This window comes from Symphalangus syndactylus, chromosome 8 (genome assembly GCF_028878055.3).
Source record: "Symphalangus syndactylus isolate Jambi chromosome 8, NHGRI_mSymSyn1-v2.1_pri, whole genome shotgun sequence".
In the NCBI taxonomy this organism is placed as follows: Eukaryota; Metazoa; Chordata; class Mammalia; order Primates; family Hylobatidae; genus Symphalangus; species Symphalangus syndactylus.
This window is the reverse complement of record NC_072430.2, coordinates 17,532,466-17,559,561: the sequence shown is the minus strand read 5'-3', so window position 1 is coordinate 17,559,561 and position 27,096 is coordinate 17,532,466. Positions and strand designations below refer to the sequence as shown.

The 27,096-nt window shown below is 59.8% G+C and overlaps 1 protein-coding gene and 1 pseudogene across 5 annotated transcripts in view; both read right to left on the bottom strand.

Annotated features, from left to right (window-relative positions):
- Positions 1-226: 226 nt before the first annotated feature.
- Positions 227-3,442, bottom strand: LOC129488707 (uncharacterized; annotated as a pseudogene).
- Positions 227-27,096, bottom strand: part of CCDC85C (coiled-coil domain containing 85C) — a 91,941-nt gene continuing 65,071 nt past the window's right edge. The window contains exons 2-7 of one of the 5 annotated variants that reach the window (XM_063643925.1): positions 24,144-24,217; positions 16,335-16,373; positions 10,252-10,359; positions 5,262-5,357; positions 4,357-4,455; positions 227-3,532 (exon numbers count right to left, since the gene is read on the bottom strand). In XM_063643925.1, the coding sequence (XP_063499995.1) occupies positions 3,443-3,532; positions 4,357-4,455; positions 5,262-5,357; positions 10,252-10,359; positions 16,335-16,373; positions 24,144-24,217 (506 nt within the window). In that variant the 3' untranslated portion in view covers positions 227-3,442. Of the gene's footprint in view, positions 3,533-4,356; positions 4,456-5,261; positions 5,358-10,251; positions 10,360-14,561; positions 15,305-16,334; positions 16,374-24,143; positions 24,218-27,096 lie in introns of those variants that run through there. The other 4 variants (XM_063643927.1, XM_055288227.2, XM_063643928.1 and 1 more) reach the window with 4 other exon arrangements.

Genomic DNA, 27,096 nt, shown 5'->3' with positions numbered 1-27,096 from the left:
ACACGGGGCTTGGGTTTGAAACCCTTTCCACTTCTGGCCTGTGATGAGGCAGAGGCAGCTGGAGGAGCAGCGGCCTCACTATCCACCTTGAGGGACCAGGGCTCTGTGGAAGGGGCCCCGACTGAGCCCCCATCTGCAGTGTTTGTTTGGGGGGCCTTGGCCCTGTCTCTCTCTGCCTGCTGACCCTGCCACCCATGACAGAAACAAGCACTGAGCACCCAGCCAGGAGGCTCACAAAGAGGCCTTTATTTATCTAGCTCAAAGTAGACACTATCACAGTCTTGTTTGTTACTCCTTTTACTAAAATAGTTCAAATCAATGTTTTTACCACACTATCAAAAAGTTCTATTTCTTCTTGTCTCCCCACGACAGAGTGGTTGGATAGAAGGTAGAAACAGGCCGGGAGTCCACAGGCTCCCAGCTCTAAACGGCGCCAGGGCAGGAAGGGGTGGCTCCGGGTCTCACTGTGGCACCTTCTACAGAAAATAGACGTAGCTGCCGGGCCCGGGGACAGAAACCAGACATTCCAGTCCATCTCCAAAAAGCAGCACAAATACTTTCCCCCACAGTATGAAAAATATACACCTCTACCGCTCTGCAGTCATGCATTTAGTTTTAAGAAAAGAAAAAAAAAATCAGTAGTATGTATCTTGTTTCCTCAAGTTCCAAGAAAAAAAAAATGAAAGGTCACTTTTTTCTCTTTAAACACTGATGTGTAGCTAGTAACTTGGATAAAAAGGTGCCACCCTACAAAATGTGCTCAGCATGTTCTGAGGCCAGGATGGGCTTGGCCGCCTGGGCTGGGGCTAAAGGAGACCTCCGCCTGTCACAGTGGAAACTGAAGCCGAGTGCCAGTGCCGCGTCCGGCTTCAAGATCAAGAATCAGAGCCTTTGAAATGGAAAGGGGCATCTGAAAGGGCACCCCCACTGGGGGCTTTCAGAGCTAAGGCTCCAGAAGGAAGGGGTCGCCCTGCTAGTGACAGAGCTGGGAGTCACCCTGAGCTGCAGCACCCAGATTTCCCCTGTGGGAAGCCCCATCTGACCCTCTACAGCCCACGGCTCTGCAACTGCCACCTGTACTCAGGTACATAGCATCGCTGCTGCTGGCTTTTAAAATCAGCTATTAGTTTGAGATGTGACTGTCACTGACAGGGTTCTGTCCTAGAAAGCCATCCCAGTGCCATTGGCTCAGGGGGCACCAGCTTTGTGCTGCCTCCGTAACAGGCAGGAAGGTTCTCAAAGCAATGTTCCACTGATCCCTGGACGCGGCCACTGCAGCATTAAAGACAGGGTCAGTCCCCTTGAGGGGAAAGGTGGCTTCAAGGCTGTTCTCTGGGCCTGTTTGCGGGAGATCCACAGGTACCAGGAGCCCGTACTTATTGCTTATTTCAGTGGTGGCCAAGCCAACCTGACCCAAACATGACGCACACGGGCTCCCAGACTTGGCTGCCACTCAAAATGGACCCACACCCCTTGGGCTACTCTGCGGTTCTTTGGACTCCAAGACCCAGAAGGGCCTCTGCTCAGCTGCCCACTCGGGCAAGAATCACTGGGTACCGTGAGCAGCAGGTGTTCACCCAACTTCACGTGTACACCCCTAGTGACCGAGAGCGCACCATCTGACCAGGCAACACTCCTTCCCAAAGAGCCTCCTGGCGACACCCACGGCAGGAGCGCCACACCATCCCATCACCAGCACCCACTTACCCCCCTGGGGCTAAGATGGGGGGCGTGAGCCTTTCCCCTGAGAGCAAACGGGCAGCAAGAACTGCTCAGAATAGAGCCACCAGCTAGGGAGAGGGCCAGGGCCGCCATCTCCCTCCTCTTGCCTGCATCCCCAGCCTTGGGCCTGCGTGAGACCTGCTGGGTAGGAAGACAGCCTCTCTGGGCTCTTCAGATGGGGCTCTAGCACCCCCTGCAAGAGCACAGGAGTCTGATGAGGACCTGGTGAGGTCCTGGACTCAAGAGCCAGGGCTGCTTAGAGTGGCATGAGCGGATGTGGGGAAGCCGCCTGTCCCCGCGCTGCGGCTGTGGGATCTCCTGTCATGTGCCACACATCACCCCCTCTAGGCCTTATTTTCCTCACACACACAATTTTCTATTGCACTTTACAGTTTATACATGGTCATTTACACTGAAGATCTCACTTCATCCCCAGAATCCTGTGAGGAGGACCTTATGCTGCCCATTTTACAACTGAGGACACGGGCTCAGAGTGGGGAGGCAACTGTCCACCCGCAGCGACAGCAAGGCAGCAGAACTCAGCTCCACCCGGCCCGCCCTCAGCCGTCGGCTGTTGGCTCACGCCCCCTCAGTGAGGACCCCTGCCCTGTGGCGCTGGATGACCTGGAGCCATAAGCATGGCCGAAAAGGAACCTCAGAGACCTGTTTCCACCAAGAGCCCAGAGAGGCTGAGTGAACTGCTAAAGGTCACACCACAAACTAAAGGCAGAACCTGGCCAGACCCGCTCCTTCCCAAAAAGGACAGAACTCTCGTCTGCAGCCCGGAGAGCTCTGTCCACAGGAACCCAAGATACATCCAGGCCCTGGGGGAGGTCACAGCCAACCAGAGCCCCAGCGGTGGCCCAGTGCTGCCCATCAGGAAAATCACGTGTGGCTCAGCCCAGAAACTCTCCCCAGGCCCTTCCTATGTTACTGGCCTGTCATGTAAACCACAAAAAGGGACATGCCTCAGGCATGGGGCAGAGGAGCCCAAAAAGGGCATAGCCTGGACAGGGTGGCAGGGGGACATTGCAGAGACTGTGGGGGAGGGGGATGACCTCCAAAAGCAAGGAGCAGCGGGCGTCGGGTGGCTGAGCACAGATCCTCAGGTGTGAGGGCACCCTGAGCTCCAAGGCTGAGGGTCACAGGAAGGGCCCAGGGCAGCCTCCAGCCAGCCACAGACATGGTGAGTGGCCTTGTCCACATGCCGGGGACCCAGTGCTTGGTGGGCCTGGGGCCAGGCCACGGCATGTGGGCAAGAAGTGGTGCCACCTGCGTCAAGACCCAGGTAGTGGTGGTCTCTGTCCAGTGTGGGTGGCAGCCGGGGAGTAGAGGGTTTGATGAGTGGCCCCTCCATCCCAGGCAGGACACAGGACCCTGGACAGTCCCCAGACTGCATCTCAGAAGCAGCCTGCAGCCTCTTGCTCACGGAGCCCAGGGCCCAGGGCGCAGAGAGGGAACGAGGCGTCCGGGCCGCTCTGCTGCAGGAACGGTCACAGCATCTCGTCTTCCCGGGTTGCTGGTGTGTGAGGCGGGAGATGGCGGCTTGGGCCAGTGCATCGGACCCATGGCAGCTGGGCCAGCGCGGGCAGCGTCCTATGTACAATTCACCACAGAGGAAGAAGACGGGGGCCGGGCTGGAGGTCCTGCCCGTGTCTGGGCCTGAAACTCCCCCTGGGGACCCCCAGCAGGGCCAGTCCACGTCCACAGAAGAGCGGCCCTACAAAGGCCCCTTGAACTGGTTCCCAGACAGGTGCTGCCGTATGGAGGGCTTGGAGCTGGCTGCATCTCCCAGCTTTCTCCAGACCACCTGTGGAGAGGAGAGAGATGTGAGTGATGGGACTCACCCGCGTCCACCTGCCGCCTGTGCACATCCGCCGCCTCATCACGGCAGAATCGCCCACGTCCTCAGAGCCATGGGGCCAGGAGGGACACGGAGGCCACTGCAGGCCCAGAGACACCCACACCAGGTCTTTGCATGCCACGCTAACTGTCGGGCCTGAGCAGGTCACTGCTGGGGTGTGGCTCAGCCTTGCAGCTGTCCAGTGGGGTCCATGGGCCCCACTAGGTGATGTGGGGGAGGGGCTGCACAGTTCAGAGCCCCTCGCTCCCCTTTAAGCCCTGGGTTCAGACCCTATGAAACTCCTTCTCCGATGGCTCCTGCAAGCACCCAAGGAGACCGCCGACAGCGCTCAGCTGGGTCGGGCACGGGGCTCTCCTGGGCGGCCCCAGCCTGGCGGGCTGGAGGGTTCCACCTGGACCTCCTGCTCTGAGCACCATCTGCCCAGCCGGCAGCCACAGGGGGCTCCAGCACCCAGGGAACACCTGGGGTGAACAAACCAGTCCCGGGGGGTGGAGGGGGCTCAGGCTCTGTCCAGAACTCCAGGCACGGCACTCCTGGGGAGGGCGGATCTACAGACACCAGGGGCCCTCTGGGAAGGGCAAGGGGCAGCGAGATGATGACGGGTCGGGGCTCCTAGCGCCTCTGAGGCCTCCCCCCAGCCATCCAAGGCCACCCAGCCCTCGCTGAGCATTCGAGAAATGGAGTCCCACATGGGGAAGGGTATGGCCATGCTGGGTGGCCCTGGTCGCACTCAGTGCCAAGCCTCTGCCCCCCGCTCCTGGAAGCCTCACGTTGCACATCTCGCGAACGATGGCCTTCTCCTTCTCACTCAGGTCCTCCTCACAGCTGTCTTGGAGCTGCCGGTCCAGATTCTCGTGTACCTCCAGGACCTGAAGGGAAAGGGTCTCGGGGTCAGGGGCAGAGGCCACCGGCAGACCTCGGGCAAATCACCTGGCCCCTGATCCTCAGCCTCCCCTGCTGCAAACCAAAGCTGAGGACCCTGAGCCACTGGGCCCCTGGGGACAAGCGTGGAAAAAACTGAGGGGCAGGTTGTCATCTCACCCTGCTGACACTGTGGATGCCCTACAAGGGAAGCAGCTCATGGCTGGGCCACCTGGGAGGAAGTAGGCTGGGCAGGGAAGACCCTCAGACAGGTGGACTCACTCCAACCCAGGGCCCGCTGGAGATGAGTGGGCACTCGCCACGTGGAGGGGGTGTGAGTAGGCGTGGGCGTGTCCGTGCATGCATGTGGGATGTCATGGGGCACGTACATAGGAGGAAGGGGGGCATGGGAGTGGGGACTGTGCTCAGGTGTGCACAGCCTGGAGAAACCGAAGCCCATCGGACTCACCAGTCTGCACCTGCAGAGGCTGGGCCTGGCAGACTTGAGGTTAGTTCTAGCCCCACTCCTGCCCCTATCTCTCTGGCCTTAGTGGGGTACCTGCCCTCCCCGACCCCAGACCTCAGTCTTGTTAGGTGCAGTGGCTCAGGGATGGCAGACAGGTGACACACTTATGACTGCCACCTCTGAGTTCTGCCTCACAGTGCTCCAGGCAGCCATGGTCACCCAGCCACCCACACACAGATGAAACCCCCCCACCCCTGCCACTTGGATACCCCCAAGTGCAAAGGTCCCACAGTCTCGCAGCGCACCCAGCATCTGAGGACTTCTGAGGGAGCGGGTAGTGGCCCTCACCTTCATGGCGTGCACGACAGCCTCGGGCTTCTGTCCTGCAGGGCTGTAGCCAGCAGAGGGGGGCGAGGGCAGCTCAGGTGCGGGGCAGGCCGGGCCCTGGGGGAGGCAATCACACAGCTCACCCTGGCTGGCTCCCACAGGAATGACCGGTGGCTCAGAGAAGGCCCCGATTCTGAGGGGCCATGGCCCAGGCAAGAGGAAAAGGGGACCGGGGTGAGGCAGAGGAGGCAGGTGTGCCGACGGAGACCCAAGGAGCCCACAGCCAGTCTGGCCAGTCCCGCCCACCAGGTCTTCTGCAGATGAAATGGTCCCTGATAGCACAGAGGCAAGAGGGGTGGTCCAGGGCCCACCCACACCTCTCAGGCTCCCCTACAACACCCCACAGATAAGACCTAGCATCTTGTTTTGCAGGGAAAGTAAGTTCAGCCCAGGGAGGGCAAGAGACCCAGATCGCAGCAAGACCAGGAAGGTCTGGACTCAACCCTGGCACCTGACTCCAAACTCCCTTGCCCTGCCCACCCTGGAGCCACCAGTGGGCGAGGCCGGCTTCGCCCTGAGCACTCCTGGGGCCTGCCTCCCAGCTGCTACCTCCCAGCCCTGTGGGATGAATTGGCCGCCAGGTGCCCAGCTCCCACATCAGGCCTCGGGGAGGGGACCCAGCCTCTGTCAGAAGCTGCTTGTCTACCCAGGGGCGGGCAGTTCCACCCCCAGCTTCCTGCCCGGAAGGGTCCATGTGGCTTGGAAGCCAGGTGCAGGGCTTCTGCCTCGGGCTGCAGTGGGGACCACAGGGGCCCAACAGAAACCAGCAGGTCACAAGATGCTGGGAGAGGCTTGGGAGGAACTTACAAGTGCCCAGAGCCAGACAGAAGACACCCAGCGGTGCCCTGTGTGCCCTGGAAGCGGGGTTTCCAGGACGTCTTTGGGACTCCCACCTCTGGCAATCCTTGGGCCAACCATGGAAGCTGAGTCTGCTGCCCTCTCTGTAAATGGGGCCCTGATGACGCCTCCCAATGGCCTGGCAGGCTCAGGGAGCTGGGCTGGAATCCCACCCACCCAGGCCCGCATCATGGGGCCACCTAACACTGCAGGGCTGGGCTCTGTGACCCTCAGGGCCCGGAACCCCCTGCAGGCCTGGCAGCCAACCCCTGGTGCCCTCCCCGCCCGCCCTTGCCTGGACCTGCTCCCAGGGCCTTGCAGGTTGACCGGCTCCTGCCTCCACATGGAGACCAGGCCCCACCCCTGAGGCTAGGGGGCCTGGGAGTTGCTACCTCCGGAGGACCCCTGAGCCCTGGGGTCTAGGAAAGAATCATTGAGGTGGGACCCAACCCACGCTGAGCCTCGGTTTCCTCGTCTGGACAACAGAAAGAGTCCTCTGCCCCAGGGTGTGTGCAGACCCCTAACTCCAGCCCAGGCTGTTGGGTCTCTGTAGTGTAGGGAACCCAACAGGGACACCGGGGGGTTCCCCCTGGGGCAGCGCAAGGGGGCGCCCTGGCCTGACGCAGAAGGTGGCACTCCTCGTGCCGGACAGCAGGGGGCGCCAGTCGCACACGTACGGCCCTGGGAGTCCTGGGCACCTACACCTTCCTGCACCTTCTGCTGCAGAACACAGGTCATGTGCCAGCCGGCCCCTGGCACCTCTGGCCTCATGTTCCCATCTGCACCAGTCCCCTGGGCTGCCCGTCCTGTTACAGCCCCCAGCTCCAGGGGGCTGGGATTTCTGCAGCACAGGCAGGAGGGAAGCCAGGAGCATGGGGGTGGGCTGTGCAAGCCGCCCCTCTCCTGCCCACCTCACTGGGCAGTGGTGGGTGCCAGCGAGGGCGTGGCCTGGGATCCTGAAAGTGACACCAGGACTAGACAAAGTCCTAGTGTTACCTCCAGGGCATTCCCGGGGTGCAGGGGCCCCCAACTGCGCTAGAACTCAGCCCCCTCAGGCCACACACACCTCCCACTGACTAGGTACCCACTTAGGGCAGATGGGCCCACTGAGTCCTTGTCACACTGCTCCCAGCAGGCACTATCTTTTTACATGTTCATACATGCCCACGTTTTTTTTTTTTTGAGTGAGAGGATCTCACTCTGTCGCCCAGGCTGAAGTACAGTGGCACCATCTCAGCTCACTGCAGCCTTGACCTCCCAGGTTCAAGCAATCCTCCCACCCCAGCTTCCAGAGTAGTTGGAACTACAGGTGCACACCACCATGCCTGGCCTTTTTTTTTTTTTTTTTTGTAGAGATGGGGTTTCATCATGTTGCCCAGGCTGGTCTTGAACTCCTGGACTCAAGCAATCCTCCTGTCTTGGCCTCCCAAAGTGATGGGATTATAGGCGTGAGCCACTGAGCCTGGCCTACATGCCCACTTTACAGACAAGGAGAGTGAGGCTAAGAGAATGGCTTGCCCAAGACCAAACAGCTTGTAAACAATGGGGCTGGGCGTTGAACCCAAGTCTGTGGGACTCCTGAGCTGGTGCCCAAAGTGAGGATACCAGTGTGCACCAGAGAGAACTGAAAATAGACATCCACAAAATACCTGTCCCCAAACGCTCAGAGCAACACCATTCATGTGAACCCAAACATGGAAACGATCCAAATGTGCAGCAACAAATGAAGGAACCATGTGTTCCACCCACACAATGGAATAGTATTCAGCCATGAAAAGCAATGAACACCAATACAGGGTACCTGTGGCTGGACCCTGAGAACAAGATTTGGAGTGAAAGAAGCTTGACACAAAAGGCCACACGTCATGTGATTCCATTTATACGAAATATCCAGAATAGGCGAATCCGTGGAGACAGAAAGCACCAACCAATCGGTAGTTGCCGGTGGCTGGGAGGAAGGGGGACGGGAGTGACGGCTGATGGGTACAGGGTGTCTTTCTGGGGTGATGAAAATGTTCTATTGTGATGACGGCACAACTCTGAGTGTCCTCCCTCAGGAGGCTGATGGGTATAAACCACCTCCCACCCTCCACTGGGGACCAGCCTGGGCACCTGCCCTGACAGCCAGCGGATGGAGGGTATGGGCAGCAGTGGGCAGGGAGGGGGTGTCCACCCCAGAGAGTCACCTGCTTTACCCAGGGACTCTCCGGCATGCCCTCACTGCCCATGACCCACAGGTAGCCTTAAAGGAGACTTGCCTGGGTCTGGAAGGGCCTGTGTCCCAGGTGGTGTCTGAGCCCGGAGACGGCCCTCTCCGGATAACCCCCTCACTCTCCCCGGGGGTCCAAGTGCCGGACATAGGCTCTCCAGGCCCCAGCAAGGGCCCGGTGCCCTGTGAACACTCCACGAGGTCCAGCCCTGGGCCTCTGGCCCTGGCCCCTCCACAGCAGCCACTTTTCCAGGCTTCATGGCAGCCTCTCTCACAAGACACCTCGACCCCTCAACACCCACTCCTGGGGGCCTGCCCGCCGACCAGCCCCAATCACGGCCCCTGCACCTCAGTTCATCCCATTCCTGGAGGCCTGCCCACCGACCAGCCCCGATCACAGCCCCTGCACCTCAGTTCATCACCTGGCCTCCCGGCCTCACGGAGGAGCGACCCCTGCACAGCCCCCACGCTGGCCCCCGACCTCTAGGCACACACAGGCACCAGTACGCACTCACCATGGGGCCCTGGCCATCCACCCCACCCCAATGAGCCTCACTTCCTCCTCTCTAAAGTAGGGGACACCCCCTCATGCACAGAGCAGTCTAGAGGAAAAAGGGAGGCAAGGGGAACAAACCCTTTCCCAAGGCTGCCTCCTCCAGGAAGCCTTCCTGAACATTCCCCAACTCTGACAGCATTTTATCCTCACTCTCAGGCCTTGAGGCTCGGCCCATGCCTGGGTTGTGCTCTCCAGAGGCCTGCAGGGAGACAGCATCTGGCGGGCCTGGTACATGTGAGAGCTGTGCTTACACAGCACTTCCCGACCTGCAGGCCACACAGAGGACTTCAGGACACAGCACTGGGTAACTGCTAGCTGCTATTACTCCCTCCCACGATCTGAATGGATGAGAGGCACGGGGCATGAAGACTAAGGAGCCAGCACCGTGAGGGCATCCCTTGGCTTTTCAGAGCCCTCCACCGTGAAACAGTTAGAGCTTCGTTCAGCCTCGGGACTCCCGGATAAATAGTTGGAATATCGGCCATTGGCAGGCTTTGCTGCCTGCACAGGCCCTACAGCTGCATTCCTGGAGAAGGTGGAAGGGCAGCAAAAGAGAAATCACAGAACCAGCAGCCAGCACTGAGGCCCAGCAAGCTCTGCAGCGGGGGCCTGGGGTCAGCCTTGTGGGCGAGGGGTGCAGGGGAGAGAGCAGGAAGGGGTACAGCTGCTACAAGCACACGTGCTGCCCAAGAAGCACCTCCATACACGGCTCTGCAGGTGCCTCAACGAGAACAGCCAGTGCTTCCTAAGCATCAGCTATGCACCTGCCAGGGCTCCCGGAGGTGTTAAGCCCAAGGCAAGGCCCCCAGTCCTAGGAGGGCAAGTGGGCCTGGACTCCTGTGGCTCCCCACTGCCATCATATCTATCTACAGGGCACAGCCCTGAGCTAGGCTCCACTTCCCGGGAGCTGGCTCCAAGCTGCCCACCCCATTCCCTCCAGGCCAGGACAGCCAGGTAGGGGCAGAGGATACCCCTGGAGGCATCAGGCTGGTCATTTCAGTGCAGAATCCACAAACCTGAACCCCAAGCTCCAGGGCTGGCCGGACACCCTCTCCCTGCTGTGGCCAAGGAGTGGCACAGGCTAATGAGCTGCTCAGAGGGACAGCGGCTGCGCATGGGCAGCCCTGCGCACGTGGCCTCTGGAGACTGCCCCGCACCTCCGGCAGTGTCAATCCACCTGGGACTCCGCCTCTAACTGCCACACTGGACGGGACACAGGGACACAGGGCCTAGGGCTGGGGCTGAACTCGGGCACCTAGATCCTTGTGCCCCTCCGGGCAGGTCACTGGCCCGCCTGAGCCTCAGCCCCTCATCCAGAACATATGGGCTTTTTTGGGGTGCACACTCACGTTCTGCAGGGAGTCCTGGTAGGAGGGCGGCAGGGACGCAAGCTGGGACTCCGAGTGGTAGGGCGAGAAGCCTTTCCGCAGCGTGCGGAACTCTCCGGAGCCTGCCTGCTGCAGGGGAGAGAAGGAGCGGGGTTAGACAGAGGGCCAGGCTGAGGAGGCCAAGAGCCCTGGGCATGGCTCCTCACGGCAGCAGGGTCTGCTCAAAGGCACAGCCCCGGAGGACCCCCTCCACCCTCCCCTCCACACCCCTTATCCGTCCCCTGAGCCAGGATCAATCGATCTTCACTCTCCCCAGCTCAAATGTCAGCGATCTACTCTCCAACGTGGGCTTTGTAAACATTTGTTGGATGGCTGAATAAACAGAATGAGAATGAATGAAGGAGAGCCAGTGAGAGCGAGTGAGGAGAGAGTGTCTCTCCCACCCCGTGACTCACCCTGGCTCCTCCGCTCCAACTTCCTGCCCTTGGGTCCCTGCAGAGACGGCACCACTCACAGGGCCTGGGCCAGCCATCGGCAGCAGACGGAGCCACATCCATCCCACCTCCCACGGGTTTGGGGCTCTCTAGGGATGCTCCGCCCAGGCTGCCTCCGCCATCGGATGGGCAGGGAGCTCCTAAAGCAGGTCCTGGGTGCTGCCTCTGAATCCCTGAGAACTAGTGCAAGCTGTGGGGTCGTAACTAATGCCCTGCACACAGGAGGGAGGGAGGAAGGCTTGGCCTTAGACCCTTTGCTTAAGAGCAAAGCAAACACCACCGACCCCCAGAATTTGGGGCTGGGGCTGGGGCTGGGACCAGGAGCCAGAATGAATCCACGGGTCCCATAAATTTCTCAGGTCAGTCCCACAGTGGCCCTCCCCGGCCTGGCCCAGCAGAAGGCCCAGGCTTTCTTTTCTTTCTGCATCACTAAGGGGTTTGGGGTGTTTCTGGCCGAAACACCCTTTTCTACTTCAAAGGAACTGAGAGAAAGCAGCTGGGCAGATAAAACACTGCAGAATGACCCATAAATCAGCAGGCTGTTGAGTTACCCAAACAAACTGCAGGGGCAGGGGAGGCCCAGGCTGGGGCTGGGCTGGGGCAGGGGCAAGGAGGGCAGGACAGGCTGCAGCCGTGTCTGGGGTCCCAGTTCCACTCACCACTCCCTCGGCCTGGCTGTGAAAGATCCCCCACACACCCTGCTTGCCTCCCTCAAAAGCTGGACCTGGCCCCGCACTTCTCACAAGCCCCAGCCTCACTGAGGTCCAGCTCTTGTGTTCTCCCAGCCCCATCAGAGCCCTGGCCAGGCCCCCACTGGGGCTGGGAGGTCTCAAGAGCTTGGCTCAAGGGCCAGCAAACAGCCGTGTCCTGTAGGGGGTGAGGAGGCAAGTGGATGCTCTATTACCAGCTCCCACGGAGGCCCACGGAACCAAGACAAGAAAGCAGGGATCCGGGCAGTGACTCCCCTCATTAAATAGCCCACACCCACCAGACGCAGGTCAGCCAGGGCAGCCGGGCACTGGAGGCTGGGAGCTGCTTCCTGGGCTTCAGGGAGGACCTGGGTGTGGTCCAAGGTCAGGGAGGGACATCAAAGAGAGAGAGAAGTGGGAACCAACCTCCCTGCAGAGCCCCCAAAGTGTGATGGGTTTGAGATAACCCCCCCAAAGTGTGATGGGTTTGAGATAACCCCCCCAAAGTGTGATGGGTTTGAGATAACCCTGGCAAGCGTCGCAAAGGGGTCTCACCACGGGGGCCTTGGGCACAGCCCTGAACCATCAAATGGGACTGCCATGCCCTGACCACGGCATTAACCCTGGCTGGCCCTGCCTAGGTTAACTAGAGGCACTCATGGCCCCCAGGTGGAGGTCAGATCAAGGAAAGCCCCCTCCCCACCCACCAGGTACCAAAAAGAGGAAGAGGCTACAGCCCCCACCCCTAGGCCCAGCACTCACTCACCCTCCCCCAACCATGAGTGACACCCCTCCCCTCACCCCATCAGAGCCACCCATGCCTCCCTGGGTCACCTCTCCTGAGAGATGTACCCCTAGCTCCACTTAAGGGCGAAAATTCCAAACCACCTGATTTTCTTGGCCAGGACTCTGCCAACAGTAAGAGAGTTACAAAATCTTCTCCAACAGAGAACACATTCTAAGCCAGCACACACTCTGAATGTGTGCGTGCACAGACGCACAGTCTGACTACTGGGCCACACAGCCAGGAAGGGTACACCTGGGATTGGAACAGCTGCCCTCCCCTTCAGCCGGCCCTGCCCTGCCCTGCTCAGCTTCTGTTTGGACTCCGGCGTCCCTTCCTCCACATCCTCTCTGGCCCTCGACCAAAAGGGCTCCCAGGTGCTGTTACTGAAAACGCGGGTTTGTGCTGCCGTCCCCTTCCCCTCCCCCAGATAATTTCCCTGGGAGGAGGTGTGTGTGCGTGAGTGTGAGGGAGGCTTTTAATTAGCTGCACGCAATTCCCACCCTTGACTTCGGTGAGCCTCTATAAACATTTGCATGTCCATAGAACTTTATTAGCAAGCCACAAAGCCAGGCAGGAAAAACGCACAATCTCTCATTAAGGAGCAATGTGACTAATGACACATCAAATGAGTAACCATTATTGCACTTAAATCCAAATTAAAAATCCTGCTAGGAGACAGGCCGCTCCCTTTGCAGAATGAGATTCCCTAGGATTTCCCTGAGGAGAGGAAGCAGGAGCTGAAATCACCTGCCGGGCTTGGTCTGCACACAGAGAAGAGCTTGCAGCTAAGGAAGGTGCTGGCCCTTCCTCGGGGGAAGGCAGGGGGTCCACTGCCGCTCCCCAGAAACACCCGCCTGCCCAGTCTCCCTCGGGTGGCTCCCTCAGGACCCAGGGAGAAGGGATCTTACACACAGAGCTGCCAGCTCAGAGCTCAAACAAGATTACCCGAATCCTTAACATGGTGGGGCCAGCCCTGCCCAACACTCAGCGTGGCCCCTTCCACCCTGGCCAGGCCCAATCCGCATTACTCACTTCTAGGGCTTCCAGAGGGCAGCACGAGTGTCCTGGACTAGGGAGGAAGAGACCCAGGAAGTTGCAGGGCCCCCCTTTCCACTGAGGACTGGAGTTCAGGACACCCCCAGCCTGTATCCAGGGCCTTCACTGCAACACTGCCCAACTCGGGGCCCAGTGGGGACGCTGGGTGAACTCCAGTTGTTCCCCAGCCTTTTCTGGGCCTCTGCAGTGCGGCCCAGCCTTCTCTCCAGAGGGGGAACCCCGTCCTGCAGGGAATGCCTGCCTGCAAAGCTGCAGGGGGCCTATGTGGGGCCACCCTGGGGTGACCCCTAGGGAGCATTGTCAGAGGGGGTGCTGAACAGAAAGAGGATGAGACATGGAGACAAAGAGCCCGCCCACCCCAGCCTGCCCACCTGAGGCTGCTTGTTTGGGAAGGATGGGTGGGGTGGCTGCGGGCAGGAAGCGCCTTTCTGGGCTGTGCTCAGGGGAGGTGCTGTCACCCTGCTTCCTGCTCCCAGAGAGCTTCTGGGCCCTCAAATGTGCCTTCTGCTGCATCGGTTATGTGTCCAAGAGGCACAAACAGAGCACCTCCTGTGTGCCAGGCACAGCGCTGTGCCCCATCAGGGACGCAACAACTAAAGGGGAGTGAGGGCGGGGGGTGGGGGTGGAGGCAGGTGCTGAAGCGGGGGTGCCCTGTGTCCCCACCTGGGCAGCCTGCCCACAGGTGACCACTTGGACCACCAGACTCGGAGCCCCAGGCTGATTCATACGGAATGCCCTGGGAAGGAGTCCCCGTGGAGGGGCCACCTGGCGTGACTCTGGACCAGTGTCTTAGTGCTCGGTGCAGGGATGAGTGGGCGCCTGCGAGGCTCCTTCCTCCTCAGCACCCTCCAGGATGCCTGACAGGAGAGCATGGGCCCTTGGCACCGTGTGGCACAGCACAGCTCGGCTCAGCTGGACAGCCAGGTGTGGCCAGGGTCCAGGACCACAGTGGACAGCAACACAGCCACATCCCCCTCTCTGTCCCAAATTTAGGTCATGCCAATGACTGTCTGACTTATGAGACACTGTGGGGCTCAGGGAGAGGACCCCAACACAGGCCTCCCCCAGCCCAGACTCTCCTGGGTCAGGTGCCCTCCTGCTTCCGGCCTGTGGGGGCTCCAGGGGATCTGTCACAAGAGGCCAGTTTCACCGCAGCTGAAGAGCTTGAAGGTGCCGTCTGCAGGGAGGGGCCTACATCCACCCTCAGAGCAATGGGAACCTGGGCGGGAAAAAGCCACATGAGCCCAGGCCCCGTGCAGCTCCTGCAGGCACGAACAATGCCTCTGCCCTGAGCGTGTGCTGAGATGGTCTCCAGACCCTGTGGTCACTGTGCAGTCCCCAGGCTGGGATGGGGGCCGGGCTGGAGGACAGGGAGCTGGAGAGGGCTCCTTCCAGTTCACATTGCCCGCCAATCCCACTCCCACAGATAAGCCATCATCCCAGGGGCTACGGAGGCCAGAGGTGAGACCCAGGGGGCAAGGCCAGGGCCCAGTGACCACCCCGTCCCCAAGACCTGGCGACCTCCCTCCAGGAAGAGGAAGCACTGTGGGAGCTCCCAGGGTTGGTCAGTGATGCGTAATCAATGGTCTGGGTGCCGAGTAATAAACCCAGGGCCTCAGCGGCCTGTCAGGCTGACACCTCCACCCAGGAAGTGTTGGAAGACAGTGCACTCTCAGCTGGCTGGGCTGGGGGACCCACCTGCAAGCAGAGGCTCAAATGCGTGACTTGGGGAGACCATTCTCCCACCAGGGGCCCCAGCAGCTCCAGGGGCAGCTAGCGCCACAGACTAGCCTGGGCTCCACTGTCCTGCTCCAAACTAAAGCCCACCGAGATTCAGCTGTCATCCGTCTCGGGGGATCCTCAGAGGGAGAGCGCAGAGAAAGCAGGGAGGACGCAGGACAGGGCAGGGGTCGGGGCTGTGCAGCGCAGCGGCCTCCACAGAAGACAGGCCTCAACTTGACCCCACGGGAACCGCAGCAGAGTTGTTCCCACGAGGGCAAGCAGGAGGTCTGTGTCCACATGTCCGTCGGTCGTGCCTGTGGGCTGCTCTGGAAGGGGAGGGAGACTCGGCACTGTGTAATGACGTTGTTGGTTTATCGTCTGTCTGCGTGGCTGGACAGGTGTGGTTCACCTCCCAGCCCAAGCCCAGGGCTGGCACACAGTTGGTCAGTGGTTCTCAAAGAGGGGTGATGCCCCCAGAGGACAACTCGTAGTGTCTACAGACACTTTTTAATGTCGGCTTGGGCATGGGGTGGAAGACCCCCGGAGGGTAATGTGGGGCAGGTGTTCTGGGGCGGGCAGTCTCAGGACGGGGAGAAGGGGACAGAGATGAGACCACGTGGAGGCTGAGAGCTGGCAGGAGAGTGGCCGGTGCCTAAAGGGCCTGACTCCACGGGTCTTGAGGCTGGGCACAGGTGGGAGCTGAGTTCACCCAGCAGCTCCCCAGTCCCAGGCCCTGTCCAGCAGGGATCTGGCTGCAGCCCAGGGTGCCTGGCATGGTGACTCATGCTGACCCTCAGAACTGTGCAACCCACGCAGAACCCTCAGCCCAGTGCCCACCCAGCTCAGCAGCCCTGGAGACCTCCCTCAAGGACCTAGGCAGCTTCCCACCGGGAGCCACAGCTGGGTGGGCATGTGCGCCCCAGCCTTATCTCCACTAACTCATGTAGACTTCCAAGCCTCTCCTCCCTCCATGCACTGCAGGTGTCTCACTTCAAAGTGGGGATTAGCACCAGCCCTGCCGCCCTCCAGAGGCGGGAGGATCCCGGGCACCTGAGCAAGGTGCGTGAGAAGGGCTCGAGCCATGGAGAGCCCTTGGGGGTGGTCGCTGCATGACTGTCTTGCTATTATTTTGCAAAGCTGGAAGTTTTGCCAGTAATGCCAGCTCGAGGAGAGGGCAGATCCCAAGAAGACTCCAAAGGTAGGGCCTGCGCAGCCTGGGAAGGAAGTGCTCCCAGGAAAGAATGGGAAGGTGCTGGGGAGTGGGGGACAGAGCACACAGCAGCGCACAGCACGCAAAGCAGCCTCCCGACCCCCACAAACACCACTGCAAACACGCCTCCCACCAGGCAGCTCTACCTGAAGCCAGCTTCGCGGGCGGCCATAGGGGCGGGGCAGCTAGAAGGAAGGAGAACAGTGTCATCCAGTAAATGCCAACCATGCCCATCACTCTGCCCAGTGCCTTCCCTGGACATTATTAGCCCAAAGCCACCAGGACCTCAGCTGAGCCGGAGTGGTTTTCCCACACCGAAGGCCAGGGTTGGGGCTCACCAAGGCGACTCCAGGAGCTCCACGTCTTCAGAAACTCTGGATTCACAAGGACTCACTGAGCACCTGCCATGTTCCCGGCACTGGGTCCCTAGGAGCGCCCACCACCCCCCATAGCCCACCCCAAAACTCACACCAGGGTGGAGCCACCCCAAGTGCCCTGCTACCCTCCCAGGGAAAAGCAACCCTTTGAGAAGCCCTGGGATGGGGTGCCCTGGCCTAGAGGCACCCCAAGATCCCAGCAGCTCAGAGAGGCCAGGTGGGGGATGCACACCCTAACTGGCCCCCTGTTCTAGCCTCAAGGCGAAGATGACCTGCAAGGTCGCCCACAAGAGCTACACAGTCATACCAGCTGGATTTACTTTCTTTTTCTTCTTTGAGAGAACTCATTTGTAAGGGGAATAACACACACCAGGGCGTGTTAAGGGGACAGGGGGAGGGAGAGCATCAGGAAGAAGACCTAACGCACGCTGAGCTGAATACCTAGGCCGTGGGTTGATCTGTGCGGCAAACCACCATGGCACACGTGTACTCATGTAACAAACCTGCATGTCCTGCACATGTACCCAGGAACTTAAAATAAAAGTTGATAGGGGAAAAAAAGGAAAATAAAAAAAGAACAAAGGGGCTGCCGCTTCAGCTGGGGGGTCCAGAGACATCCCCCCAATCTGCACTCAGATCAGGCGGTAAAGATGAAGGGTGCGGCCATGTGTGGCTGATGTCACTTCCCCATGGCTGGCACTCCTCCTCCCTTGGTCCCCATGTCATTTCACACCCGAAATCCCATTTTTCAAACTCAGGTGTATGCGCCATTCAGGGCCATGCGGCCTGTGACTGATGAGGTAACACGCAGACCAGGTCTTGTCCACCACGATGACCATCCCTCCCTTCCCAGGTCCCTCTGCAGGCCCATTACTTGTTCTAGTGAGGTAAGTGAGGGACAGGCCTGTGGGAGGCTTTGAGGTGTGCAGTTGTGTGTGTGTGTGTGTGTGTGTGTGTGTGTGTTTTGTTTCTTTTGTTTTTTGTTTTGGTTTGTTTTGTTTTGTTTTTGAGATGAAGTTTCACTCCGTCACCCAGGCTGGAGTGCAGTGCTGCAATCTCCGCTCACTGCAACCTCTGCCTCCAGGTTTCAAGCAATTCTCCTGCCTTGGCCTCCCAAGTAGCTGGGATTACAGGTGCTGGCCACCATGCCTGGCTAATTTTTGTATTTTTTAGTACAGACGAGGCTTCACCATGTTGGCCAGGCTGGTCTCAAACTCCTGATCTCAGGTGAACTGCCAGCCTTGGCCTCCCAAAGTGCCAGGATTATAGGTGTGAGCCACTGCACCCAGCTGAGGGGTGCAGATCTGCAAAACCCAAATCCTACCTTGGCTGAGTAAGCCAGAGCAGCTCCTCAACTTTCCGGGCCTCTGCACATAAACTGGCATCAGGCGGAGGCTGGCGGCGGCTATGGCTGGCCCACAATGGACAGGAAAGATCACGGTGGTCAACCTGCCACGCTTCCCGCCGACCACCCGACTCCCAGTCCCTTCCACAATTTGCCTTTTCATCCTCTGAACAATGTATGTGTCAGACACCATTAGTGTCCCCATTTTGCAGAGGGGGAAACTGAGGTGCAGAGAGGTTAAACGACCTATTCAGTGCCACGCTGCTGGCAGGTGGCACCAGCGAGACTTGAACCAGGCCTTCTGGCACTGGCATCCTGCACTTGGCCTGTCAGCCCTGGTGACTCTCCCCCAGCATCTGGATCTGGCTCACGGTGGACACTCCTTACACTGCTGGTGCTAGGGCACGGAGGTGGAATTTCCTGTCTCCATTCTGCCCACATTGCAAGACTGACCATCTGTTCATCGGCTGGAAGGCTGGAAAGAGGGCGTTTCCTCCCTGGGCAAGGGAGAGGCCAAACTTGACTCTGAGGTTCAACTAAGGAAGCGTTAAAAGTCCTCCAGAGACCCAGAGACTACACTGCCTGTGACAGAGGTGATGAGGCAAGGCGGCCAACCCGAGACGCCAAACCCGCAGGGCAGGGAAGGGCTTGGAGCCTGCTACCAAGGCATGGAAACGCTGACCGACAGAGATGCCCATGTGGGCCACCGCGAGGCCAGCATCTCCGGAGGAACCCGGGCTCAGGACAGCTCACCCTCCTCGGGACACAGAACTGAAGCGTTGGCCATGGATTCAGACAGCGGCAGATCGATCCCCTCTTCCCCTCCTTGAAAGGCTCAGAACTCAAAGGACAAAGAGCAGCGGTTCCTCAGGGATGGGCCAGGCCCAAGGGGCAGCAGAGGGCACATGGTGAGCCAGACCTCAAAAGATGCCAGGCCCTCGGGACCGCCTGGGGTGCTTCCCAGGAGCCACTCACACGGCGCTGGGCATCACCTCCCAGGTGAGGACACCGGGGCTCTGGGAGAGAGTGGATCTCACCTGAAGCCACACAGCAGGTGAGCGCTGGGGTGGCGGCTGTCGGAGTTTACAGGGAGAAGAGCCTGTCTACAAGCTGAGGAGAGAGGCCTCAGAAGGAGCCAGCCCTGCTGATGCCTTGATCTCAGACTTCCGACCTCCAGGACTGTGAGGAAATAAATTTCTGTAGTTTAAGTCCCCCAGTCTGTGCAACTCTGTTATGGCAGCACTACCAGACGAATACAACATCCATGTCAGGAAATCCACCTTCATCCAGACCTCAGTTTCCCCATCTGTGCCTAGTGTGAATTCTGGGTCTCTTTCAGCAGCCCTTTGGTACGTGGCAGGCCAGGGGAGAGGTGGGCACAGCGTGCGGGAAGAGGGAGGAGGAGGAGGGCGGGCTGGGGACCCTTCAGTCACCAGCCCAGACCCCAGCCTCGCTCCCCAAGCTGGCCCTCTGGTCTAGGGAGAGAGAATATCAGGACAGCTCCCTGCTCTTTTGTAAAGCTGGCTTTTTTGGCGCACAATGGAGGCTTCATTTATCAGCCCAGCAGGGGAGTTAACCAGAGGCCCCAGCGTCAATTACAGCCGCCCCCAGCCCAGCCTGGCTGGGCACAGAGAATCCACAGGAAAAATAATAACGCGCACTGAGTCTTGAGATGAATCATCGCGGAGGAAGCAGCTGTGTTGATGAAATTTTAAAGCCAACATGAGAAAGAAAATACGAACAGCAATACAGTAATTGAGTCTGTGAACATGCTGGCACATTTTTAATTAAACCTATTTTGGAGTTAAATAGAGGCCATGGGTGGGGGTGGGTGGGACCGTGGGGAGTAGGAATCCTACCCTCCCACCCAAACCCCAAAGCCACGTCACCTTATGATATTCCAGAGAAGAGCTTGCCTCTCTCCTGCTTTTCACCAACAGGAAGAGTCCCTGCTTTGCGCAGAGGTGGGGGTTTCTGTATAACTTGATTTCCCTGACAAGATTTAAATGCCAGAATCACAGAATCTCATGAGCCAGAGTCCATGAGGCTTACGACAGCATCTCATTCAAGGCTGTGATCTCTTTCTTCAAGATTCTCAAACACAGTCACCCAGCCATCTCTTGATTATCTCCAAAGATGGTGCCCTCACTACCTGCTGAAGCCCTCCCTCGGTTAAGTGGGCCTTCCTTATTCTGAGCAAGAACAGCCTCCCCTCTTGGCTGTGGAGACTGGAAAGGGATCAGTCACAGACTCCCCAAGGCACATCCACCCAGTTCAACCATGCTGAGCACGGGAGACACAGATGTGGCCATGCAGACCCTGCAGCCCTGTCCTGGAGAAGATGACAGTCCCACAGGGGTGGGGGCCAGGATCCACAAGGGTGAGTCATGACACCCTATCAGCAAAGGTGGGCAGCCCAGGGACTGAGAGAACTCAGAGCAAGCACCAGGCCACCTGTGGGTGGTCAGGGAGGGCTGCAGACAGGAGGCCAGGAGGACGGAGACCAAGTAAACCCCATCTTCCTGGTACCTCCCTGAGAACGGGGCCACCACTTTCCTCGCAGGCAGTGCCCTGCCACGAGCTCTCTTCGCCTCCCCTGTCCTCCAGGGGCCTCTCTGTGCATGTGGGTCCTGTGGGCTGGGCAAGGTGGTGGTCAGGCAGGAACAGGGGTGAGACTGGCCTGCCAGCCCCCTGAGGGCAGGCCTCTGCCTGGCCAGCCCTGCATCCCCAGGGCCACATACATAGTAGGTGGTCAGTTACACACTGAGTGAATGAGTGCCCACTTTTCAGATGAGCAAACACAGGTCTGGGAGAGAAAGTGGCTTAAGGATCCCCATAAAGCTGGTGCCATTGAAGCTGCCCCAGGAATCCAAAGGCAGGCTTGGGACCCACTGCTGCCGAGAGCCAAGGGCCCCTCCCTCACCCCGTCTCTCTGTCTCTCTCTCTCCCGCATGGCTCAGAACAGCAGTGCCCTCCTCCATGGCCAGCAGGACCCTGCCCATGATCCCAGCTCCTCTGCTTTTTTTTTTTTTTTTTTTTTGAGGTGGAGTCTCACTCTGTTTCCCAGGCTGGGGTGCAGTGGGGCAATCTCTCAGCTCACTGCAACCTCCGCCTCCCGGGTTCAAGCGATTCTCCTGCCTCAGCCTCCCAAGTAGCTGGGATTACAGGCATGTGCCACCATGCAAGGCTAACTTCTGTATTTTTAGTAGAGACGGGGTTTTGCTGTGTTGCCCAGGCTGCTCTCAAATTCCTGACCTCAAGTGATCCGCCCACCTCAACCTCCCAAAGTGCTGGGGTTACAGGTGTGAGCCACCACACCTAGCCGTGGCTCCTCTAGTTCTGCTGATGCCATGGGCTCTGGGGATGCCACCAGCTCCTGGAGCCTTTGTTATGAGGTTCAGGGGCCTCCACTGCAGCATGGGGACAGGGCACCAGGGGCCAAGGCCCCAGCAGCATACGGCTGCCTCGTTTCAGAGTTCTGGGTATGGCCCTGACAACACTTGCTGGGTGCCCCAGGGCAAGACCTCTGCCTGCTGCAGAGTCCATGCTGAGAAAGCAGCTAGGGATGGGCCATGGGTGCCCTCCTGCGACACCACACAGAGATACAAGCCCCTTCAGCCACCACTCCAGCAGCATGGCTTGACCGGGCATCATTTGGTGAGAAAGCAAATTTCTGCTAAAGAAACGAAACACTTTGAACCCTTTCTGCACTGGATGATCTCTGAATTCCGCGCCCTGGTTGTATGTAACAACAAGCAGGCAACAGCGGGTTTCTGTCCCTAAATTCCAGTCCAACTGCCTGCAGCCAGCAGGCCTGTGTCCAGGCAAGGGCCAACACCTCCCCAACCATCAGGATCTCATGTCGGTGCCCTGCAGGCCTGGCCCACGGATGAGTATGTGAACAGAGCCCTGCTGCTACCCACAGGGAGCAGGTGGGAGCAGGCCTGGGGAGGGAGAGGGCCCTGGGCAGAGCCAGCCCGTCCATCCTTGGGGCTCAAGGCTGAAGCTCCCATCCACCTCCACCTGTGCACAGGTGGGTGCAGGGCAGGTGGACACAGGTTATGGTGGAGGGCCCCCTGTGAGACCGGGGGCACCCCAGGAAAGAAGGCAGGAAGAAGGGCTGCTCCTCCACAGCCCGCTTGGGCACAGGTTTTCTGCAAGTCCACGTTCAGGAACTGGGGTGTATTTTTCCAGTGGGACACTGTGGCCTGCAGAGGCCAAGGGGTCAGGGACACTCCTGTCCTTGTAGAGACAGGACCATAAGCTGCTCTCTGGTTGGACTGCGGAACACGCTTCTCACAGAAATAACACTGCAGGGCCAGGAGCAGTGGCTCACACGTGTAATCCCAGCACTTTGGGAGGCTGAGGTGGGAGGATCACCTGACGTCGGGAGTTCGAGACCAGCCTGACCAACATGGTGAAACCCTGTCTCTACTAAAAATACAAAATTAGCCAGACGTGGTGGCTCATGTCTGTAATCCCAGCTACTCAGGAGGCTGAGGCAGGAGAATCAGTTGAACCCGGGAGACAGAGGTTGTGGTGAGCTGAGATCACGCCATTGTACTCCAGCCTGAGCAACAAGGGCAAAATTCCGTCTCAAAAAAAAAAAAGAAAGAAAGAACACTGCAAACAGCACCCCAAATTCAGAGCTGGAACTTCCAACCCACTTCTCCACAGGAACAATGAGACAAAGAAACTCCAGATCAGGTTAGACGCATGAGGTCACTGACCCGGGGGCCGGAGCTTCAGCCACCAGAGCATGGTCCCGGCCCTTGCTCTGCAGAGCAGTAGCCCCCTGTCACCACCCAGAGGCAGGACTGCCTCTCCTACACACTGCATGGGGACCTTCTCCAAAGCAAAGGTCCCTGAGCCATGACCTTCTCCTGGTGTCACCTCTGCCTACAGCTCCCACACACCCTCCTTAGCAACCACAATGGCCCCCCCCAGGTCTGCAATGGAAGGCTTACGTCTAGGGAGCCCCGCTCCACAGACAGGTGAGACCCCAGCCCCTCCTGCCCTCACCAGCCCTAGGAAGCCAGCACGGCCTGTGGCCAAAGCCCTTCACCATAGGGCACCTGACAGCAAGGCATGAAATTACAAAAGCCAGCCTTGCCATTCAGAGCCTGGCTATGCACTTGCGCCTGTATGGTGCTGGGGAGTGGGGGGCGGGGTGTGGAGGAGAGTTCACAAGAGGCCAAATGGGGAACAGGTACTCTGCTAAGTCCCACCAGGCCCTGGGAACCTACCCCACGGCCCACACGGGTGAGACATGGGGATGACCTCAGTGGGAGCTGTGCTCCCCGCTGGGACCATGAGCCTCCAAGCAGCCACCCAGTGGGCAGAGAGGGTGCTGTGGAATTCCTGAGCCGGGCAGTCGGCACCAAGCCTGGCTGGTCACCTAGCAACAGGGCCAGGCAGCTGAGCCATCCCTGTGGTTGGTTCCCAGAGAGACGCTTTGGGTATCCCAGGCTGACCGCTCACGGCCCAGTGGGAAAAGCAGGGACAGGGAGACTGGGATGAAGCCAGGGATGTGCACGAGGGCTCAGAGGCTGGGGGAGTGAGCGGCTTGAGGGGTTGCCAAGCCAGCTGGCCCCCAACACCCAAGCGTGACTGCCCATAGCCTCCTCTCGGCAGCCCCCACGCCTGCGCCACCTGCAGCAGGGAAAGCCCTTGTCCTGGCTCCAGCCACACTCAAGAGGCACAGCCCCTCACCCAACCCCACCTCCCCCCTGCAGCCGACCCCTCCCACACTGTGCCCCTGCTGCCCAGCTCTGCACAGAGGTAGCAGCCTCATCTGTCTGTGGGTGAGGCTGGGCCCAGGAGGGAGGAGGGGGCCCCAGCCCAGGGAGGTACCGGCCAGTGAGTCCAGCACGGCAGAGGCGGGGAGGCTTCCGTGTGAGTCTGCCCCATCTCCTGCCTGGATCTGCCGTCTGCCAGAGGAGTGAAGCAGCCCATTTCTTCACCAGCTGGGTGTTGTCCACCCTCTCAGGCCCTGGGCCAGCCCTGAGGAGCTCGCATACCGGGCAGTCAGCGTGGAGGGCTGGGCAGAGGGAAGCCCAGAGGCGTGGGAGCCAGGGTTAGGTCCCTGACCCCACTTTCCAGGAGGTGACGGGTGGCAGTGGGAGCAGGTGGGGGGAGGGCATGGGTCCCAAGGGGAAGGGTGCCCTGGGTGAGCTGGAGGGATGGGTGCTGGGTCGCGGTCCTCAAGGCAGCGCCACCCGAAGCCGGCCTACCTGTGCGAGGAGCTTGTCACCCTCCAGCAGCCTCACTTTGCTCTCCAGTTGCCTGATGTAGGTGGATGAGGGATCTGGAAGGACAGAAGAGGAAGGGGGACATTAGCCTCCAGCAGACTCCATCCCCAGCGCACAACCCCGACTGGCCCCAGACCCAGCATGGAAGGTTTGGGTCTGAAGAGTCCCACCCCACAGCCAGGTGAGATCCCAGCCGCTCTGTGCCCTCGCCCACCCTGCGGAAAGAGCACAGCCTGTGGCCAAAGCCTTCCAGCCATAGAGCACCTGACACCAAGGCACGACACACAGAGGCCAGCCTCGCAGGACCCACCGCCGCCCTCACTGTGGGCCTGAGCCATTGTCAGGACCTTCAGGACCTGTAGAAAGGTGGGGCGGGTGGGGGGGTGGTGGTGGCTTTGCCAGCCTGTCCTGGAGCAATTCCTTCAGCTTCCAAGATGCTGCAGGCTCAAACGGAGCTCTCACAAACACAGCCAGGGCACAGCCCACCCCAGGGTCGGGGTCCGGGGAGCCCCCTCCCCTACACAGTGGGGAAACAGACTCCTGAACTTGCCAAGTCAGCATCTGGGATCCTTCCAGTCCACTTCGCCTGATCACCCAGGAACTTCTCACAAGCGATGTCTGCCCGCAGCATATGCTGCAGGTGAGCAGCCACCTCCCCCATACGACAGTCGGGAACCCCGTGGAACCCCCTGGTCACGTGTCCCCAGTTTCTGACCTCAGGCCAAGGGAGCCCAATCTGTGCAGACCACTTGCGCAGGGTGAAATTCACCCACCCTCACCACACTGACCCTGCTTTCCAGTCACGTCAGGAAAACATGAAAAAATCCCATCCCCACCCCCATGCCCAGCCATCCCATACCCCTGGTCCTGCCTCCCCACGAGGCTGGGAGTCAGCTCAGCCACCAGGATGCCCAGGGCAAACCCTCAGGGCAGAGGGCTGGGGGAAGGGAGGAGAGGCAGGAACGGGACCCAGAACACAGGCCGGGGGACCACCCAGCAACAGCAGGTTTGGAAGGAGGAGGCAAGGGGGCAGCAAGGCTGTCCCAAGCACCCCTGTGAGCTACGAAGCCACCTGGTAAGGGATGGGCTATTAACATCTCTCGCGGAGATCACCTGGCCCAGATGCCAGCCCAGACCCCATCCACCCTGACAGCTGTCCACCCACCGGCCCACCCGACAACAGGACGCAGGGTCTTCCCAGATTCATGCCGCTGACCCTCGATTGCAGACGCAGAGACATCAGCCCCTTTGACCACACACAGCCAGCTGTCTAGTCCCCATCACCACCTCAGGGCTGGGGAGGGACTCCACAGGCTGTTAACATGCCTGGGGGGGGCAAAGGCTTGGGTGCTGCTGGGGACAAGCCAGGACCGCCATGCCAACCACAGGACCAATGAAGCATCTGTCTGCCCCCAGCACGCCAATAACAGGATGCTCCGGAGCCCCCTCTTCAGCCCTGGACCAGGCCCAGGGCCCAGCAGAGCCACTGGCCCAGCCACAGGCAGGAGCGGGTACTGGAGCCCGGCCCGGCCGCACTCACTGCTGGGGAAGAGCACAAACCAGCCTCCCCTCCTCCTCCAGCCCAGTCACCTCCCAGGAATGTGGGGCCTTCTAGAGAGGAGAGAAGGGCGGCTCCCCATCCAGGCCCAGCCTCCCCGCCCTGCCAGGCAGGCCACCCCTGCCCTCAGGATGACCTCAGAGCCTCACACCTCACCCGCCCTGACCCCTCCCTCCCTGGCTTCAGTTTACTCATCACTCTATCAACCCTGACAAGCAGTTCCCATGCCCACCCAAGCAAAGCAGTGTGAGGCCTCAGCATTCAGGGTGTGCTGGGTCCCTCTGAGCAGGGGGAGGTAGGGTGCAGCCTAGGCTCCCCAAACCTTCATGTCCTGTACCCCACTAACAGGAGGGCTCCCTGGAACACCAGCCGGGAAGCAGTGACCAAGTAAACTGCAGAGACCCTTCCGGCTCCCTCACTCTGACAGAGCTAGGACAAGAATGCACCAATGACTATGGACCCATGTGTGGTCTCCCTCTGGATGGAGTCGGGTAGGGGGTGCCCACTGTCCTGTGTGGGACACGTGGTACCCCCTGCATCTGGTGCCTTGCAAAGGACAAGCAGCTATCATCCTCATTTTCCAGGTGCAGAGGCCACGAGGAACAAAGTGTCCCCACCACCAGCAGGTGAGCCTTCCAGCCCCTCTCCCCACTCCCCAGGCCCACCCCACAGGTCAGTCTTTAGGACCCAGTGTTTCTGGCCACCCTGGGCAGAGCTGACAGCCTCAGCCTTGGAGAGAAGCTGGCAGAGACTCAGAAAGAAGACGCCATTCCCAGTCACACCACTCTCCCGTGGACTTTCTGCAGGGCAATCCTGGCACAGCCACAGGACCCCTGCTCATCAGAGCACCCCCATGGGACAGTGCTCCTGGGGCAGCCCTGAGCCAGGGGGAGGACCCAGCCACTGTGTGTGACCAGCAGCCCAAGATGGACACTAACTTGTTCCCTGACCTTCACTGCCACATAACCATTCAGGAGGTGGGTGCACTTTCAGCCCACCCGCCTCCCCCTGCCGGTCCCCACAGGGTGAGCGAGGAGCTCCCAGCACTTCCCTCTCCATGAGCCCACAATCGGAGGAGAGGTGGGCTGGAACCGGAGTCCGCAGCTGCCCTATCAGCCTCAGCACCCTCACTGGGCACCCCTGCTCCTGTCTGAGCAGTCTGCCCCCTCAGATACAACTGGGGTTTCACACCCACCTCCCAGGAAGGGTTAAAGACAGTGATCAGGCTGGCAGGCGGCATCAGGAGAAGGGATGCAGACAGGCCATCCCACAGGTTGCCAGCAATGCCCCGTCTGCCCATAGCCAGCACCTCACCTCAGGGCCCACAGGCCACCATCCCCTACATCGGGCCACCTGTAGGCACAGACGGGTGGCCAC